Here is a 21119-nt window from a genome sequence, read left to right on the forward strand (position 1 = left end):
CAAAATAACAAGACAGCATTAAATGGCAATGCAACAGTTTCAAGACGATGCAAAGAGAAACAATATAACATTGATAGATGTTATAACAAGATGCAGGAGTCAAGGCAAATGACATTGGTAAACTATTTGCAGAAGCAATAGCAGAAAATTTTCCAAACATGGGAAAAGAATGAGATACAAGATGAGTGAGGCATATAGAATGCCAAACAGTCATAACCAACAAAATCTACACCCAGACATATAGTAACTAAGATCCCATAAATTCAGCATGAAAACAGAATACTAAAAGCTGTTGGAGAAAAGACACAACTCACCTATCAAGGAAAGTGTACTAGAATCTCAGTAGACGTCTCACCACAAACCCTCAAGTCAAGACAAGCTTAAAGTGAAGTGTTTCAAGCCTTGGAAGAAAACAACTTTAAACTCATATTGATGTACCCTGCTAAACTTTCTTTGAAAATTAATGGAGAAATAAGATACTCCTATGACAAAGAACAACTGAAGAAATTCATGTCCACCAAACTAACCCTAGAAAGAGTACTGAAAGACATACTAAATAGATATAAAAATGACTATTTTTATAATAATAAAATATATAATAAATATAATAAAAAATAAAATATAATAAAAATTTCCAGAACAACAGAAAGAAACCACCAGATATGGCAAACAATTAAAGAAGGGAGAAAAGTGGGAAACCAGTAACAGGAAAATAGCATGTCAAAGTTGAGCCATTACATATCAGTAATAGCCGTCAGTGTAAATGGCCTCAATTCACCAACTAAAAGAAATACATTGACAGAATGGATCAAGAAGCAGGATCCAACAATATGCTGAATATAGGAATCACCTCTGTCTCAAAAGGAAACTCATAGACTAAAAGTCAAAGGGTAGAAAACAATATTCCATTTGATATGAACCCAGAAAAAAGCAGGAATAGTTATTCTGTTTGCAGGTAATGTAAAATTCAAACCAAAAATGAGCAAAAGAGATAAAGAAGGTCACTACATACTTGTTAGGGAAATAATTCAATAGGAACAACTAACAATCATAAATATATATGCACCAAATGCAGGAGCACCAAATATATAAGACAAATACTAATAGACAGGAAAAACCAAGTATGCAATAACACAGTGTGGTAGGGGACCTTAATATCCTATGGTCATAAAGAGAACAACTATACAAAAAGTCAGCAAAGAAATAACAGAACTAAATCAAATCTGTGAACAAATGGACTTAGTAGACATTTACAGAGTGTTTCACACAGCCACATCAGAGTACACACTCTTCTCAGCTGCACGAGACATTCTTTAAAATCTACCATATATTAGCCCACAGAACACTCTTAAGCAAATGCAAAGGGATTGCAGTTATCCCATGTATATTATCTGACTATAGTGCACTAACATTGGAAATTAATGGCAAAAGAAACTGTAAAACCTACCTAAAAACATTGAAATTAAATAACAACCTCTTGGGGGCTGGGGGTTTAGCTCCGCGGTGCAAGTGCCTGCTTGGCAAACGTGAGGTCATGAGTTCAATCCCCAGTACCAAAAAAAAATAAAATAAAATAAAAATAAATAAATAAATAATAACAACCTCTTAAACAAACAATGGGTTACAGGTGAAATTAAAGAAGAAATTAAACAATACCTACAATTTAGTGAAAATGCAGATACAACATACCAAAACCTGTGAGTCACAAAGAAAGTGGTTCTAAGGGGGAAATGAATAGCAATGAATTCCACATCAGAAAAACAGAATGAGCACAAATAAAAACCTAATGCTACACCTCAAGCTACTAGAAAAAGAACAGGCAGTAAGTCCCAAGGAAGAGAGAAAATTATAGAGGAAATTATAAAGATCAGAGGAGAAATTAACACAATTGAGACTCAGAAAACAATACAAAAATTAATGAATTGAGCTGGTTCTTTGAGAGAATAACTAAAATTGATAAACCTATAGCCAACCTTATCAAGAAAAAGAAAGAAAAAACTCAAATTCATACAATAAGGAATGAAAAGAAATTACTACAGATCCCATGGACATTTAGAAGTTCACAAATATCTACTTTGAAAATCTTTACTCATATAAGGTGGAAAACAGAGAAAATGGACAGATTTATTGAAACGTATGACCTATCAACACTGAATCAAGAAGATATAACAACTTTGAATAGCCTAATACCAGCTACAGAAATTGAAAATGTAATTAAAAACTTACCAAGAAAGAAAAGCCCCACCAATATTGTGAAAATGGCCATTCTCCCAAAACTTTTATACAGATTTAATGTAATTCCAATCAAAATACCAATAACATTCCTTACAGATCTAGAGAAAACATTCCTAAAATTCATTTGAAAACAGAAGAGACCTAGAATAGCAAAGGCAATCATGGGCAACAAAGGCAAGGTAGGAGGTATCACAATCCCTGAATTGAAATTATACTACAAAGCTGCAGAGATAAAATCAACATGGTACTGGCCAAAAAATACAGACCTGAGGGTCAATGGAACATGTTAGAAGATGCAGACACAACTGTAAATACACTTAGCCACTTTATGTTTGACAATGGGGCTAAGCATGTTCACTGGAAGAAAGATAGCCTCTTCATAAATGGTGCTGGAAAAAATTGGCTTTCCACATGCTGAAGACTGAAACTAGACCTATGTTTATCACCATGCACTAAACTAAAGTCAAAATGGCGCAAAGATCTAAATATTAAAACAGAAACACTAAATCTGCTGGAAAACCAGGTAGGTAGAAATCTTGGAGTAGGCAAAGGGTTTATGAACAAAATGCAAACTGCACAGGGAGTACTTCCTAGAAGCAACAACTAAGATCTCCTCTTATTAAAAAGTTTTTATACTTCAAAAGAAGTTAACAACAGAATGAAGAGCAAGTTCACTGAATAGAAAGAATTTTGGCCATCAGTCCCTCAGACAAAAGATTTATATCCAGAACATATAAAGAACTGAAAAACATCAGGCCCACCAAATTCAAAAACCCTCTTCAAAGATGGTCAACTGAAATGAACACGCACTTCTCAGATGAAGAAGTACAAATATCAAATAAATACATGAAGACATGCTCAACATCACTGGTCATTCAAGAAATGCAAATTAAAACAACGGAGATTTCATCTCACTCCAGAAAGAATGGCTGCCATCAAGAAATCAACTGATGACGAATATTGGTGAGGCTGTGGGGGAAAAGGAACACTGCTCCACTGTTGGTGGGAGGGTAGACTAGCACAACAACTATGGAATTCAGGGTGAAGATTCCTCAAAAAACCTAGGATTGGAGGTCCTATTCAATCTATCTATTCCCCTTCTGGGTACATTCCCAGAAAAATTGAAAATGTCATGCTACCATGATATATGTGCACCCATGTTTATAGCAGCACAATTTGTAATAGCTAAATCTTGAAAACAACCAAAATGCCGACCAACCACAGAATGGAGAAAAAGATACGGTATATTTGTATACAATGAAATATTACTCACCTATAAAAATGGATAATCTTGAGGCTTTTATAAGTAAATGGAGGCAACTTGAGACCATACTCATGAGTGAAATAAATAAATCAAACTTACATTTATAAATGTCATATGGTCTCCCTGGTACAAAAAATAATAAAAATATGAAACAGTAATAAGATCCAAAATATAGATAGATATTGTAATAACAAAAGGGAAAGAAAGTACTCAAAAAGATAGAACTACTGGGACAGGGGAAAGGGAAAGAGGAAGGAAAAGATTACACGTCTGTTGATAAATATATATAAAGGTATGTATGTATATGTATGCTAGATAGATAATCTGCTAGTTCATCAAAAAGAACAATTTGTGTTGTCGTTGTTTGATCACTTATGTGTCTAGATTTCATAACTTGAACAAATAGTTCTGATAATAATACGCAGTGTGTTAACTGGTGTTAACTCCCTACTTTGTTTCTTTCTTGAAATTCTGTATCATTTCTTTAATCTTTTTTCCTGTTTTGCTTTTAAACAGAAAAGAAAAAGAACAGTTTCACTCTGCTGTGATTTGGTCAGCTGAGGTTTTGAGGGAGATGGGAAAGGACATTTAGGGGCCAGAGAGGTTTAGCTCTGTGGCACAAGTGCCTCCCTGCAAGTGCGAAGTCATGAGTTTGATTCCTGATACCTTTCAACACCCCAAAAGATTTTTTTTTAAAAAGACACTCCTTAGACTCTGGTCTCCAAATTCATCCATGCCAGGTGCCATTTCACTTCTTGCCAAGAAGGCTGGACAGTGTTCACCCCTCCTCATGCACCAGCCTGATAATGTCAGGTGATAATGTAGTTGCTCATTTTCCCATTCTGAGTTATACAGCCTGCCCCTACACACACACACGCAATTTCTTTTCTTGACATCTAAACAGATCTTCCTCTAAGATACAGTTTTGGGTCACGAAATGATTTGTTTGGGGTATACAGCTTGCTAACTGACCTCAGTGGTCTGCACCTCCTAGTACAAATGGTACTGTGGATTCCGCTCCCTGCATGTGGACTGGTCTAATGAAAAGAAGCCAGCAACCTTGTGGGATGTCACTTGTCACTGCTGAGATTAGGACATCAGAAACAGCCAGTTCTCTCTCTCCCTTCCCTTCCTCTCTCTCCTTCTCCTTCTCCCTCTTCCTCTCCCTGTCCTTCCCACACTTCTTGCTACCTCATGCTAATGAAAGTCAGCTGCCATGATAGGAGCTTTCTTATGTAAGGGTCCAGGTGTCAAGGAACTGACACTTTCTTCCAACAGCCAATGACAAACCGAGACCCTTAGTCCAATTGCCCACCAGGAACTGAATGTACCGCACAACACGTGAACAAAGCTCATTTCAGATCTGTCCTCCAAGAAGCACTAGATGACTGCAGTGCTGGCTGACACCTGATGACAGCCTTGTGACAGACCCTGAGCCAGAGAGTTAGCTGAGCCACACCTGGATCCCTGACCCTCAGAAATATAAAATAATAAACAGTGTCATTCTAAGCCACTAAGGATTGGGAAATGTTGTTATTCAGTACTAGATAACAAATGCATTCTTTTATCATGCCATACCACTTACTTTAATTTCTGAAATTCTTCAACAAGGCTTGATTTCTGCCCCGGAGACATTCTTGCAAAAACAGTTCCATTCACCAGTATCTAAAGAAAAAAGGCAGGATCATAATAAGATTAAGGAGAAGAACTTTACAAACTCAGAAGTACTGAAAAATCATTTCTGGGCACTGATTTAATAGAGCATTGGGGGGTACGTCATTAGACCTAATGCCAGCAAAGGGAAATGTGGGCTTTCATGTCTAGATACTGCACTTTCATTTTAAGCCCTCCATCACAACTCTATTATATTTTCCAGACCATTTTCCCAAGGTGCAGTGACCTCTAATTAATAATGATAACTGCAGAGCAGCAGAGCACAGGAATAATAGTGCCTTTTACTATACACTGTTTCCATAGTTGCAACACAGGCAGAGAAAAGACCAAAAATCAGAAGTTGAGAAACAAAATATTGTTCTCAGCTGTGTCCCAACTAGCTGTGCAAACTTCAGGCAAGTGACTGAACTTCTCTAAGGTCCTGCTACCCATCCTCACCATGACGACGTGTTCTATGAGCACTCTCAAAGCTCTTGGGGTCTAGAATCTGCAGTCTTTGCCTGGTAAGGTGACAGTTTTTAAGGCACCACTAACAGATGGCTGCTTCTCTCAGCTTGTGCTCCATTTATCTCTTCCACATCGACAGGACAACCCCATGCAGCCCTATTTTTAAAAGGGACACAAGGAGGACAAGGTAACAAATGGTTTTGAAAGTAAACTGTGGAACCTTTGTTTCCTTCTGCTGTAATTTATGAGTCCAGCAAGAAGGGGAATACAGCTCAGCCTGACATGAGTTGGTGGCTTTAAAAAAGAAAGACTGACCCTCAAAACAGGCAGCGTACTTGAATCCCTTCTCTAGGTAGGAATCAATGAAAACTAGGGGCTGAGAGGGAACAAAATAACGCAAATTCTGAAGGGAAAGCCATGTGACAATGCAGGACCAGAGAGATGTAGGCAGAACCAGGAGCCTTCTGTGAAAGAAGGGTCTCTTCCAGGGTATTATTTATCCTCCAACTCCAGCTTCCCAAGAAGACAGGCTGCAAAGCAGAAGGTGAGTGGAGGGTGGGTGAGCCAGAGAAGGAAGCTTTGTCTGTTCTCACGACTGTTGCCACCACCTCCTGTCAGATCATCAGCGACTTTAGATTCTCATAGGAGTCTGAACCCTATGTGACCCTTGTGCATGTGAAGGGTCTAAGTTGTGTGCTCCTTATAAGAACCCAATGCAATAATAATAGAAATAAAATGCACAGTATACAAAATGCACTTCAGTCCTCTTAAAGCCAACCCCACCCACACCACTGTGAAAAAATCATCTTCCATGAAACTAAATCCTAGTGCCAAAAGGGTCAAGGAGCACCACTGTAACTCTAAGACGTTTCAGTGATGATTTCATTATTCTTTCCTATTTGCCTCACTAATGTGAAGAGCAAAACAAAAAGCTTCATTTCCCCAGTACTTACCTTGGGAAGCAAACTGCTGAAATGCTGGTATATCACTTGGTATGATTTCCCGGTCATTGCAAAATGGTAATAGCTCCTTTTTGCCCCATCAGGTAATGAACTGTTTCCAATATTAATATAGGTTTCCTAAAATCAAAAGGGTATTATTTCCACAATAGCTCTTTAAGAAAGTCTCAGCTTTCTGCGTTTCATGGAAGGAAATGTATTCAAGTTGCATGGCAAAGTGAGGAGCAGCAAATTCAAAATGCGTAGTTTATCTGTAGAAAATTGGCCCATGAGAAGAAGATACCAAAAATGTCCTCCATCCCCCAAATCATGTGAACGTGTGATTCATGGTAACGACAATGCAGTACTCTAACAACACAGTTCTCAGGATCTTTCCCTGAGAAATCAAGCTTGTGATGCCAGCCTTACTGTGAAGTATCAGCCCAATGTTCCACTGAGTAATTATGAGGAAGAAAGAAAACAATCTTTGATTTCATCCTTCTCTTTCTCACAGAACTTCTAGTTCCTGAGCTTTCTTCTGTTGATTAGCTCCATTTTCCATTTCTCCACTATGAAGTAGGCGGATTCTTTACTGTCAGTGCCTAACTTCTTTCAGCATTGGCTATTTGATCTCTGTTCTGGTCCTACAAAAATAGGTGACCCATTTCCTCCTCACAGTGCCCAGATACTCCTCCATGCCCTGTGTCCTATTACATCAGCACAACTATTTCCCTCTTCTCTTCCACCTGTCAGTTTGACCCTTTGCTCTGTCATAGCCCTACCTGGCTCCAAGCTGGGGAATGTTTTAGTCAGTTCTCATGTCTCTAGGGGACAACACCCAATGCTCAAAATTTAGAATAGGGAGGTTTAGCTTGGATCATGATTTCAGGGGATTCAGTTCATTCTTCATTGTCCCCAATGCAGAAGCATCGTGGGAGAAGGGCCTGGTGCAGCAGAGCTGCTTGCATAATAGCAGCCAGGAAGCAAAGCAAAGCAGATCCAGAGAATGAGGGGCCCACAACCAGATACAGACACCTCCATGACCTAAGACATCCACAATCAAGCTTTACTAATCCCTAGGCAGTTCTCAAGCCACTCAAGGTGACAGTTAACCTTAATATCACAGGCAAAAAGTGATGGAAGGGAACCATATCACTAGCAGGTAATGGTTTTTCATGCACCGTTCCTCAGAGGGCCCAACGTTTGTGTAGGACTCTAGTATAGAATGGAGAGCATTTTATTAGCAAAATTCACCTCAAGGAAAACAGTATTTGAGAGAAATAAACATGCAGTACTGAAATTAGAGGCAAGATAAAGTCTCACCTCCACTTCCAATTGCAAAGCAACTGATGAACGCCATGCTCTGGACAGTGACAGGGTCCTTTCTGCTTATGCTAGGAAGGTAAGAAAGAGGTGTGGTGGCCAGGGAGGGGTAGGAGGAAGGGACTGATACTACCCTAGGGCTTCTCCCAGTGCCCACCAGGTCTCCAGAAAAGGTATGAAACTCATCAGTGAGTAGTAAACCTGGACTCTGCTACAGTTAGTAAAGGCCCTGAGCACTGTAACACAGGGAGCTCCAGGAAGCAGGCACTGATGCAGAAGTGGGTGGACCCATGGGAAGTTAGCACCCGAAGTCTGCCCAAAATGTACAAAGTGTCATTTTCTTTTATAGCCTGTGTGATTGGGATTTGAGTCTGACTCACTCGCCTCTTCCCAGGCATGGAAAGGGCCACTCCATGTAGCTGTGAAGTCTGTGTACTGCACAAAGGTGCACTCTATATTTAATGATCTGAAAGGTGGGTAGGCTTGAAGCAAGGGGGCATTTCTGTAATTTAGCACCTGGAGGGCCATTTCTTTTGAAGTCACTCAAAAGCAAAGATGCCACCTTGGTAATGGATGTCAGGCTCCGGCCCATTCTCATCACATGAAAGAGCTATTCAGTTGCTATAGAAGACTGTCAGCTTCATGTCACAGGCACAGAGCAAGCTAAATGCCCATGGATTTGTGTGGAATCAAACAGACTTACATCTGGTTTCTGCTCTGCAACTCATCGACTTGCATTTGTACAAGCTTACTTCTCAGAGTCTGCCTTCTCTTCTACAAAGTGAATTGCTTGCCCAGCTGCATCGGGTCATTATGAGGCTCCAATGGAAAGCACGAGCATAAATCAGCAGCTCTCAACTCTCACTGCACATTGGAATCTCTGAGAGAAGGGCTTATGTGAACCTGCTGCCCAGGGATTCTGACTTAGGCATCACAGCCTGCACTGGGAAGCTCGAGACCCTCTCAGGTGATTCTGAGCTGCAGGCAGGAATGAGGAGTGGTGTTGGAGGTGCTTTGCAAGCTGAACACACTGAGCAGATGTGAGGGATTATTACTGCGGTAACTTCTACAGCAGAGAAGGAGTACAGTGCCAGGGCCATCATCCCTCAGCCCGGGCTGGTGGAAGAGAATGCTAACGTTTGCTCACATCCTTCCCCGGTTCAGTCTCTTGGGTAGGTACCAGTTGCCAGGACACAGAAGCAGGAAAACTCTCTTCTGGTTCATTGGCTTCAATGATGATCACCTGGCTACTTGGAAGAATCATTTCAGAGTTCTTTGCAACAGTAATAGCAGTTTGAAGATTGTCACCTACAAGGAAAAGAAACTCTGCTTGTTTTAAATGCAAATCTAAGAGCCAACCAGAATTGAGCTTCCAACCTTCACTCTTTCTTGGTGCTCTTTGTGTGTGTCCATCAGTTTCTACTTTATTTTATAAGTATTTCTCTTCTGTCTCACTGTCTGCCCCTAGTGCCACAAACACTATGTTCACATCTCTTTTCAGTGATGATCAGTATCAAGTCTCATCCATTGTGAATTTTCAAAACAAGCACAAGTGAATGAAAAAATGCTCAAGCTGTGTGTGAGTGACTAATCCTCAGGCCACGGCTCATCATTGTGAACGTAATATGATTCCAGTCTGAAAGCAGGAAGGCACTCTTAGGATCTGGAGTCCAGTTAACCAGAGAAAAGAACACTTAGATAAGGCCAACTCATGCCGGGTTTTGATGACTGGGTACTACACCTGGCCCTTTTGCCGTGAGCATTGTCAACTAGAGCTCACAACCTTTACACAGAGGTTTCACAGGGTTTCTTTCTGTTCTCACCCTTCTACTCATCCTGTGCACACCCTGGGTAGGAGGAGAGGCATTAGACAGAGAGTTCCTATCTTCAAAGCTTCTGATCCTGCTGCAGGCCTGCACGGGTAACAGGACCACAGAGTAACAAACTCAACAGAAGGACGTTTTCCTCCTGCCTTGGTCACATGCTCTCACTCATTCATGCATCTTTGAGGAGGGGTTAGCATTTGTTTCTTTGGGGTTTTTACAGTTAGGATACAATGAACCTGAGGGACCTCCATAAGAAGCATACCTGTAATCATCACAGTCCTGATGTGGGCCTCACTTAGCTCCTTTAAGACCGGTTTAGTTTCCTTTTTCAAGCGATTCTCCATTATGAGAAGGCCTAGAAAAGACAGCTCTGACTCTGCGTCCTCCCTTCAGGTTCAGGAGAAAATCAGTATTAAAGGTAGCCATGGATTCTTGAAAGTTCACTTTACTCCTTCCTAAAATTTCTTTCTACATTTTACCAATGTGGCACAGTGCTTGTGTATGTTAAATGGAAAAGAACCCCACTGCTTATAATGAAAACCAACAGTTTATTTCCACCACACTCCTGTGAAGACAGATGCTATTGTTATTAAGCAGACAGATACGTTTTCTTATTTAAGTATTAGACTTGGGTTTGTGCTATTTTAAAATATAATTTAATGAGCTAAAATTGTTTCCTGACAGCTGTGGGGCAGGAAGTATAACAATATATCCAATAGTATTTTACTTACAATGTTACGATCACATATATAATATTGCTAGTACAGAAAAACAAATGTTACTTATTTATTCAGTTTCTCAGTGGTCAGAGCTACAATCAGCCACTCAAATCAAGGAAAACTTTAACCATGTCTCTATCAGAATTTCATAAGATTCACCTTCCCAGAGAAAAACACCCCCTTTCAGAATCACAGATTATTAAGCCATTGCTTTTTGGCAGTACATACATTTGTGAAGAACTAGTTTAAGAACTTGAGCCCACAAAGAATAAAACTAGATCAAAACCTTCTGAAGAGCACCTGGAAAATTAACCAAGAACAGCTACCACTTCCGTCAAGATATTACTGCACTCATGTCAAAAAAGCGTGGTCCAATAGTTATGTTTATGCTGTCTTTTTTCTGTTACAATAAAAATAGTTTTTAAAGAAAGTTTGTTACTTATATACATTAACTATGATATACTTAGTCCAGACAGCCCAGGCAAACCTAATGTTAGACACCTGTATTTTAGATGTTTTACAAGAAGCAATTGAATATTTAAATTTTTATTAAAAATATTGCAATAAAAGATGCATTGCTATTAATCTCCCTTACTCAAAATACACTGATCCCATCATTCTTGACACTTTCTGAAGCAACTGTAGAAGTTTTTCTTCCTAAGTGTTTTTAGTTGCACCATTGTGGCTGCCCTGATGTTCTGAATGGATTCAAAATGTTTAGTTTACATGGTTGTTTTGACTTCCAGAAAGAGCTAGAAATCACACAATGCCAGATCCAGTGAATAGCTAGATCTGGGAAGAGCATAATGTTTTCACAAGGTTGCTTTTCCACTGGATGGCCCTCAGCAGCAGCATTCTATGTATCTTTGACAACATCTCATAAAGATATTCACTCCCAGAACTGCTTCAGAAAGTAGCAGGAATATGAACGAAATGTGCTCAAAAGGAGAAGTATTTAGAGGGAAATTAATAGCAATATATCTCAATACGATTTTAACATTGACCATATTTTTCATTACACTTTATATTAAACACTTTGATGAGTATTCAAATAATCAAATATCAGTCCTGCCTTAGTGATACAGAGAATGCTATAAAAGACAATCCACTGTAACTTGGAATTTTTAAGACTCTTCCCATCACTTAACTTTATTACTTTCTGTTATAAATTGGATTGCTGATATCTAGAACCAAAAGAAAGATCAAACATCTTCTCAGAGGATCATTATATATTTTTGTTAGAGTCACATAACATTTTAAGTATTTTAACAGTTTGTTGATGTGTAATTGGTGTGCAAAAACTGCACACTTTGAATATAGATGCTTTGGCACATTGAAAAAATATGCACAAACCGTCACATCATCAAAATAATAACATCCATTGCCTCTACACCTACTTATGACTTCCTGCTTCTGTCTTTAAATTTTGCTTTGTTTTCTTCTGTGATAAGAACATTTGAGAACCACTCTTAACAAAATTTTAGATGCACAATACAGTATCATTAACTAGAAGCACTGTGTTGTACAAATTTCTAGAACTTATTCATCTTGCATAAATAAAGCTTTAACCCATTAGACAACTTCCCATTTCTCTCTCTCCCTTACTCTTAGTAATCATCATTTTATTTCTACTAAATGTACGACTGTCCTAGGTGCTTTGCGCATGTTTGAGCATGCATTATTTCTCTTTTTGTGACTGTTATGTTTCATTTAGCATGATGTCCTCCATGTTCATCCATGTTGTTTCATGTGGCAGGATTTGTTTCTCTTCTGAGTAATAGTCCATTGCATACAAACAGGTTTTATGTTTTTAAAACCTGTTCATCCCGGACTTCTGGAAGAACATGGTGGATAGATAGCTGCAGCTATGGAGGCTCTCTGAGATAGCCCGCTTAAAATGCAGGAATGGTGCGGTACGAGGAGTCCTAAGCAAGGGGAGATACACCCTGCCGACCCAGGAATGAACTAAGCTAAGAGAAACCAACTGGAAATCCAATCCTGGTGCTATAACAGGAACAGATAAAATCTCAGTGCAGAAGCTGGAACCTGCGCCTCTGGAAGCCCCAATTTGAATTTCCTGCTGCCGCTGCTGCGTTCAAATCCGCTGGGCAGGGAGAGAGACGCGCGAAAACTCTGAGAGCAGGAATCTGCGAATGGAGTTGAGAGTGGGACTAGCAGGGAGCCCTGCATCGACTTGTGGTGAGTGAGTGGATGAGGACCCTTTCACAGAGGAGGAGGCTCCAGCAAAGGACATACTGGGACTGGGCAGACTTGCCGGAACAGGACGCTGCAGTGACTCAGTCGCATATTCCCCTCTCAAGCGGGATTGGTGGGGAGTGCCTGGCCTGCATGATGCCGCTAAGTAAGACCCAGTAGGCTCGCCCAAACCAGGTCCCAGCACCTGGAGGTGCACCCTAACAGTGAAGCCTTTGGTAGGTTGACCTGGAGGGGCAGGCCCAGCAGAGGCTGCCCAGGTCTGTGTCTCCCTAGTACACTGCAGTGGGTGGGAACACCTAGCCGGCGCAATTCAAACAAACCGACCGAAAAAGAGAAAAAAATTGGGCCTCCTACATTCACTTGTATGGAAGGAACAAAAAGTATGGGAAGAGGAAGGAACAAGAAAGGATCCTCAGTCCCCAATCCTGAGAACACTGATCCAGGAAAGAGAAATGCAAAGGAAGACAGAAAACATGCAGTATCAGACACGGAACCAATAGACATAAAGCGATATCTCCAGAGCCTCATAGACGAGTTTAAAAATGAAGTATTTAATGAAATAAAGCAAGATATAAGTAGAATAGTTAGAGAAATGCTAAGCACCACCCAAGAAAAAGCAGATGGTGGAATGGAAGAACAGAAAAAAAAGGGAAAAATTGTTTGATGGAGAAAATAGAGAAAACAGAATACATGAAGCAGGTTCAAAGAGATTACCAGGAAACTAAAAACCCAAACAGAGCTACACCCAGGCATACAATAATCAAAATTCTAGAAATCCAATATAAGAACAGAATACTAAAAGCTGTAAGAGACAAGAAATGGATCACTTACAAGGGAACACCCATCTGAATTACAGCAGACTTCTTGGCACAAACCATCAAATCATGAAGAGCGTGGGGGAAAATAATTCAAGCTTTGAAAGATAACAACCTCCAGCCAAGATTGATATATCCTGCCCAACTGTCCCTAGAAATTGATGGAAAAACAAGGTGCTTCCAGGATAAAGAGGAACTAGGGGAATTTGCAACCACCAATTCAACTCTACAGAGAATACTGCAGGATATTCTAAAAAAGGAAAATACCAAGATTCCAGAAACAGTGGCAGAGAGGCCACAATGAATGGAGCAGAAAGCGAAATGAAGAACTGACAACAAATGACAGAAAAAGATCTCAACAGAAATGAGGCAGAGAAGATTGAATGGTAGGAACAGCTATTTTGGAGAAAACAAGACATCATAATAGCTAGTGGTGATTTAGTATCATCTTGCTTTGAAGTCCCATCAACTTTTATTCTTCTGTCTCCATCAGTATTAACAGGTTGTATCTTATTGGATTTTATTATATGTGATAATATAAGCAAAAACTTTTATAGATGAGATCATACAGAAACCATTGTTCATTGTCTGTTAGTTGGTTCTAAATACCCTGTAATACTGTCTCTCTTGAATGGCTTTACATTGTCTTGATATGCTTGATGCTACAGTATATCAAGTTATACTCAAAGATTTCAAGGAAAGAGACACTATGGTAACTACTTTTATGTCAGCATATCTTGTGGTGAAACACTATTTTGCTTAAATGGTTATGCTTGGACCTGCGCTGTTTTGTTGTTATGCCCTCTTTTATCTCAGTCTCTTTTTTAAAAATTATTTACTTTTTTATTTTTATCTTCTTAATTAAGGGAAAAATAAAAAAATAGCAGGATATATCATAGTAACCTACTTTGATTTCCTATTAACTTGAAACCCTGTATTGCCCTCACCATCTTGCTTTGACTGATTTTCCCCTTTTCTGCTTTGCTTGATAGTACCAAGTTCAAAAGTATAGGCAAAACTGTGAAGACAGTAAGATTCATTATGTCGCCCATTCCAGTTGACTATTATCTTCTTTTAAAGTCCTGTAATATCTCCAATGTTTTGGTTTTATTCTTTACTGTTTTGTTCAATTTTATTATAACTGATGACATAGGCAATTCTTTTTAAGATAGCAAGAGGCATTATGGTAACCATTGTTGATCACCTAGTATTTTGTTTTTACATTCTCTATTATGTCCATCCTTTTGATTTGTCTGACTCTGTTCTATTATGTCACATTTGGTTTTATTCTGTTCAAAAAAAGTAATAAGAACTGTGGGAGTAATAAAACCCAAAATGTGTAATTGTCATTGTACAAAAGAGAGGAAAAGAAAGTGCTCTAAAGAATATAACTGCATATATATTTAAGTGTATGAGATAGATAACCATATTACTGAGTTTTGTTGGATCATTGAACAAAACTGTTTGCAGTCTCACTGTTTGAAAGTCCACTTTATATGCTTTAATTTTGTAACTTTGACAACTATTTCTAAGATAACAATATGTAATCTATTGTTTTGATTTCCTACTAGTGATTTTCTACTGTTTATTTTTTCTGAAATTCTGTATAACTTGTACCCTTTTTCTGTTTTTTTTTTCTTTTTCTCCTTAAATTAAAAAAATAAATAAATAAAATCTATTCATCCACTTATAGACATGTAATCTACTTCTGTATCTTGGCTATTGTAAATAATGCTGTAAAGAATTTGGGAGTACAGATACCCGCTTTGAGAGCCTGATTTCAATTCTTTTAGATACATACCTGGAAGAGGAATTGTGGGGTTGCTAGGTCACATAGTCACTCTATTTTTAACCATTTGAGGACCTTCCACACTGTATTCCTTTGGAATTGTACCATTTTATATTCCCATTAACTGTGTATATATCCTCATACTTGATCTGTTTTACCAATACTGAGCATAGGACCTTAGGCAAGTGTCCAACCACTAGGCTACATCCTCAGCCTCATTTTTCTTTCTTTGTTTTTATTTAATTACCATCCTAGTAGGCATGAGAGGTCTCCTTGAGGTTCTGATTTGCATATCAGTGATGCTTAGTGAAGTTGGGTCCCTTTTCAAACATCTGCTGACCATTTGTATGTTAATTTAAGGAAACCTGCATTCAGGTCCTTGGCTCATTTTTATCTATTTTTTCTGTTGAGTTGTGTTTCTTATGCATTTTGGATATTAAAAGATAAATGGTTTGCAAATATTTTCTCCTACCCCACGGGTCTCTGTTCAACATGGATAGTTTCCTTGGATTTGCAGCAAATTTTTAGCTAATATCCTCATACAGAACATGAAGAGGACTTCACCTTACACTGTACACAAAACTCAACTGGAATTGGATTGAAAACCTCAGAATGAACCACAAAACTATGAAATTCCTAGAAGAAATCATAGAGGAAAGTTTTCTTGACCTTGGCCTTGGCGCGAGTTTGCAATGATTTCTTGGATATCACACTAAAAGCACAGACAACAAAAGCAAAAATCTAGCAAGGTTTCTGTTTCTCTTTTGTGGCTTTTCCCCTCGTGTGCTGCTCCAGGCACTCTGGCCTCCTGCTACTGTACTGCGCTCCAGCAACGTGGTGCTGAGGGTTCCAAATGCACCGCCCTGTCCCCTGCGATGCTTTTCCTAGGGAGGCTGGTGCCTCACAGCACTGTTACTCAGTCGTCTGTGCAGTGTCGCTCTTAAGAGGACTTCTTTGGTCGCCCCATGCCACATGGTACTTTCTGTTTGTTTTTTTTAAACTCTTCTTACTCTGTTTGATTGTCTCCCTGCAGGACATGTAAGTATAACCAATAGCATGATATTTCATAGATTTATTTTATTATCTATTTTTCCCAATTAGGATAGAAAAATTCTTGAGATCGAGATTTTCACCTGATCGTCTAATTCTTAGTAAAGGTCCATAAAAATTTGCAGGAAATGGAAAATCCTGATAAAGTATTTCTTCTGCTTTTAGTTTTAGGTGATACTGGCTTACAAATTATCTCAAAGAAATGCTTTTACTTCCTTTTCCCCTACTTTAAGTTTTTAGAGGTATTTTTTTTAAGTTTCTTTAGTTGGAAATCTTTGCTAAGTAAAATTTGATTCCAATACAAATCCTCATCTTTGCAACCTATTTCAAAATATTAACTAAGTGCTAAGAAATTCCTGACAGTCTTTTGGAAGAATCTGGTGGTTGGAGCTATTTTACTATTTTGTTACTGTCTTGGTTACTTTTCTCTCCTGCTGGGGCAAAATATCCAACCCCCAAAATTAAGGAAGAAAAGGATTTTTTAGGTCACAGTTGGTGGAAAGTTCAGTCCCTAGTCAGCTGGCTCCAAGGCAGGACAGCATGGCACAGGGCAGCCATTCACAGCAGCAGCACATACCAGTCAACAAGAGCAAAAGTGGAGAGCACTTTCCCTTCCCTACCTTATATTACATGCCAGCTACCTATCCCTGAGTGAGTGCTGCAGCCACACCACCAATGCCAGGGCTAGACAAAGAACCAGTCACAAACACTAGATGCAGCTGCATGAGGCTTTGGAGGAACATCCAAACACAAAACATAACAGTTACATTCCTAATAATGTCTATTTTATGAGTAGCTTTAAATGAGAACCTAGCTGTGTTTGCATAGGGCAGCTGGGTGATGACTACGCTCCCTCACTAGTTACATAAATCTTTTCTTCACACACGACCTTAACATTTATTATTCATATTTCTGTTTGAAAAGTTATAAAATCTTACGTAGTATAGGGCTTTGTGCTTGCTCAGGAACAGCTAACACCTGGAATGCTAAATCTGAGGATGTCATACACATATTTCAAAGTGAGCTTTGTGATTCATTTCAAATATTAAAATGTCATGGCTACAGTTGCCTAAAAGATCATCCAGTTCAACATTTTGTAGATGAGAAACAGATGCAGAGTAAGAAATGGGCAATGATTATTATTATTTTAGAGAGCCTGATATTGCAAGCAATAATTTTAAAGCAAGAATATCAATATCTCACATGAAGATGCCAATAATATATAAATGAGAATCTATCAGCACCGTAAATCAAATACTCAAACATGAGTACTACACAGGTTATCAGCTACTCAGTTTCTCACAGTATTTCTCTACTTTTTTTTTTGTCACAATTCATTTGAAAACAACTTTTAAAAACCAGAGAACACTGAAAGAAAAAAATGCTGCATGGATTATTCTGTAATGAAGACTATTTGTCCACTTAATGTAGTAAAGAATATTGAATCTTACTTTATAAAGAATCACTTTGTACACATTACCTCCACAAACTCAGGTTTGTGTTGAGATATTGAGTTGCCTCTTCCTCTACCCTCCCAAATCCCCAATTCTAAAATATTCTGGAAGTCTTTCAAATTTTCTTCTTCTGTCTCTCTCTGTCTCTCTCTGTCTCTCTCTGTCTCTCTCTGTCTCTCTCTATCTCTCTGTCTCTCTCTCTGTCTCTCTCTGTCTCTCTCTGTCTCTCTCTCTCTCTCTCTCTCTCTCTCTTTCTCTCTCTCTTTCCCCTCCTTTATGTGTGGGACACCCAAGCAAGTCAACCCTGTCATTTTAGAGACAGAAAGAGAACTGACTGTTTGTGGAAGGATGAGAGCTGAGACTAAAGTGGGCATGATACACTGATATTAGTGTATCTGATACCCCAGCTGCCATTTTTATTCTGCACCAGTCAGCACTGTGACCTGAGCGAGTGTTCCTCAGTCTCCCCTCCAACTGCCCCTTCCTGTGTCAGGGAATTGAGTGAGACTGGTCTCCATCTCCCGAGCCTCCCAGTGATGTGAGCGCTCCATCTTCAAGAGGTGCTTCTCCTGATGCTCACAGAGCCTCTCCTGGCTCCCATTTCTGACTCCTTACCTTGCTAAATGCTCCACTTCTGAAAGCTTCTTCAAGCTCAGGAATTTCTGGGCAAGGGCAATAACACGGAATCCTTGTATTGTGTAACTCTTTAGCACCTCTGGGAAGTTCTTGGGTACTGTCAGGAGAGAGGGAAGAGACAAGTGTAAGTTCATGTTGAAGGTTGTGTAACTCCTAAGCAAGACTCCCGGATGCCGACTCTGGAATTTGTTTTGACTTTCACCTCATGAAACAGCTTTAGTAGAAAACATGCACTTTCAGACCAAGACCACAAACAACTTCACCAATGTATTCTTATAATTCTAATGGAAACAAACACCAAAGACATGCTCTCATTGACCGAGTTATGAACTAAGTATGTGGCCCCAAATCTGTATGTTAAAGCTTAATACTAAATGTGATTATATTTGGAGGTGGAGCCTTGGGGAACCCTAATAAATGGGGTCATGACATGAGCATAAACATGAGATGGTCTTTCTCTCCACCACTTGAGTATAGCAAGAAGGTTGCCATTTGTAAGTCAGAATCACAGCTCTCTCCAAGAACCAAATTAACCAGCACTTTGATCTCTGGCACCCCAAATTCCAGCACTCTACAAGGTAAAGTTGTTTAAGCCACCCATCCTATGGCATTTTGGTACAGGAGCTCAAGATGACCAAGAAACAGACCACGTCCAATAAGTTCAAACCTCAGCCGTATGTCTCTTGGACAAAATAAGAGAAACAGTCCAGCTTCTAGAACAAGGGCTGACAAACAATGGTCTACTACCAAATGTGGCCCATTGCTTGATTTTGTAAAGAAAACTGCATTGAATATAGCTGGACCCGCTTGTCTGTTTATTGTCTACAGCTGCTGCAGGGTTACGGCAGCAGGGTTAAATAGTTGATAATGGATACCATGTGACAGAAAGCCGTAGAACATGGGCCATTTTGCTTTTCACAGGAAAGCTTGCCACCTCCAGCTTTAAATGATAGATGTGTGTTGTGGCATAGAAATATGTTTATGTATTTATATACTTAAAATGTGTCTTTCTATGAGAGTATCAGAAGAACGTGCAGCACAGTGGGAGGTATAGTGTCCAACGAGAAAAACAATCTCTGGCCTTCACTCCCACCTAGCTTTCTGACCCTAGCCATGTAAGTCTCTCTTCTGTACCTGTTTCTCATCTATCCAAAAGAGGGAGGGCCTTCAGATTCCCCTGTCTCCATTTATCTCAGGCTTTCTGTGATGCTAAACTGTTCCTAAGGTGGAGCTCTAATTTCAGGGAAGCCCTTAGGGTACCACTGAAGATGGTTTTTGCAAATGTGAAGTATCAGAGGTTAGGGCAATAGAAAGAATCGCCATGATACAGGTAACACGTGACAGGTTACAGACTCATCCCCACTGAGAGAACAGAAGCAAAATGTGCTCATTGTACAAGTGAAAACAGAACAAAACAAAGCTGAGTATGGGCTGCAATCACTGTGAAAGCCAAGTTAGTAGGAACTTTGTGGAAGGCCAAATTCAGAAAACACAGGGCCCTTCTAAGGCTAAAATGGGAAAAAAAGACTCCAAATAGAGAAATGAGACCAATCATTTGGAAAATCTAGAATTTCATGCACACATTAATGGCTATCAGCAGTCACGAGAGAATGATAGATGAAAATCAGGAGGAAAAAATGCCAGTTTTATCCAAATGAACTGATTTTATCCAACAACATTCTTATAAAGATGGCTGCTGCTTACAAAGTGTATATGTTTATAAGACTGAGAAATAATACAAAGTACCTCAAAGTCTGCTCCAGAAAGAGAAAATTGCTGTGCAGTGAACAATTACCATTCTCTAATTTCATCTAGTGTACTGTAGCCACAATTTTTGCTCAAAGCTTTAACTTTTGCATATTCTCCTCTCACTGATCTGGAAGAGTTCCTAACACAGATTCAGTGCTGCCTCCTAGCTCTGCTGGAAGTGACAGAGCACCCCTCTCTGTAGCATTAGTCTGGTCCCAGACCTCATCCTTGGGCCCACCATCTCTGAAGGCTCCTTCCTGTCCCTCTCTGGTCCTCTGACCTTGAGTTGGTCCCTAACCTGGCTTCTCAAGTTTCGCGCCCCATTTCCTTCCCAGCTGTCCTATTGTATTGTATTTTCATGGCTGGACCATGGCCAGACATTTACTTTCTGTCTCTATGCCTTGACATCATCCCTTGACCTCGTAAGATCTTCTAGGCCCCGCTTTTCCCTGCTAAGAAAGGACTTACTCCACATTCATTTATTGCAGAGTTTTTTGTATTTGTATGCTTTTTTCCCCCTCCTCCCTTTTGCCTGTGATGTTACTGTTTCGTGTTTGGCCTTTAAAATGATTTTGCATCTTGCAAGAGAAGAGTCCATACCTGTTTCAGATCTGCAGAATCTAGCCACCATCTCTGGGGCACCCTTCATGTAGACATGAAAGTGACCCTCCCTGGCCAGCTGAGCAATCACCGACATCCTCTGCAGACTTGAGGAAAACGGAAACTGGCGCAAGATCATGATGGCTGCCACAGGACTCTGCAAGGGAATCAACAAAAGGGAAGATAGGAAGCTTTTAAATGCCATTTAGCAGACACACACTAAAAAGCGGAGGCGGGGGGTGGATTTACTCTGAGATGAGTCCAGCAACATCAGGAAGCAGAATGTTTGTCATAATGCTGATGTATTTGTGGCTGCATCTAAGGAGACTTCCTAAACAAGTTGTCTCATTTGCAAATCCTTTCCCTTTCCATGCCTGGAGAAA

At 39.6% G+C, this 21119-nt stretch overlaps 1 protein-coding gene across 2 annotated transcripts in view; it reads right to left on the reverse strand.

Annotated features, from left to right (window-relative positions):
- Atp13a5 (ATPase 13A5) overlaps positions 1-21119 on the reverse strand; it is a 117713-nt gene that overhangs the window by 41497 nt on the left and 55097 nt on the right. For both annotated transcript variants that reach the window (XM_013160389.3, XM_003476950.5), the window contains exons 16-21: positions 20737-20893; positions 18367-18484; positions 9970-10094; positions 9029-9189; positions 6574-6699; positions 5085-5164 (exon numbers count right to left, since the gene is read on the reverse strand). In XM_013160389.3, coding sequence (XP_013015843.1) covers positions 5085-5164; positions 6574-6699; positions 9029-9189; positions 9970-10094; positions 18367-18484; positions 20737-20893 — 767 coding nt within the window. The remainder of the gene's footprint in view (positions 1-5084; positions 5165-6573; positions 6700-9028; positions 9190-9969; positions 10095-18366; positions 18485-20736; positions 20894-21119) is intronic.

This window comes from Cavia porcellus, unplaced genomic scaffold (genome assembly GCF_034190915.1).
Source record: "Cavia porcellus strain 051 isolate PalLab524CR breed Dunkin Hartley unplaced genomic scaffold, mCavPor4.1 scaffold_14, whole genome shotgun sequence".
Classification (NCBI taxonomy): Eukaryota; Metazoa; Chordata; class Mammalia; order Rodentia; family Caviidae; genus Cavia; species Cavia porcellus.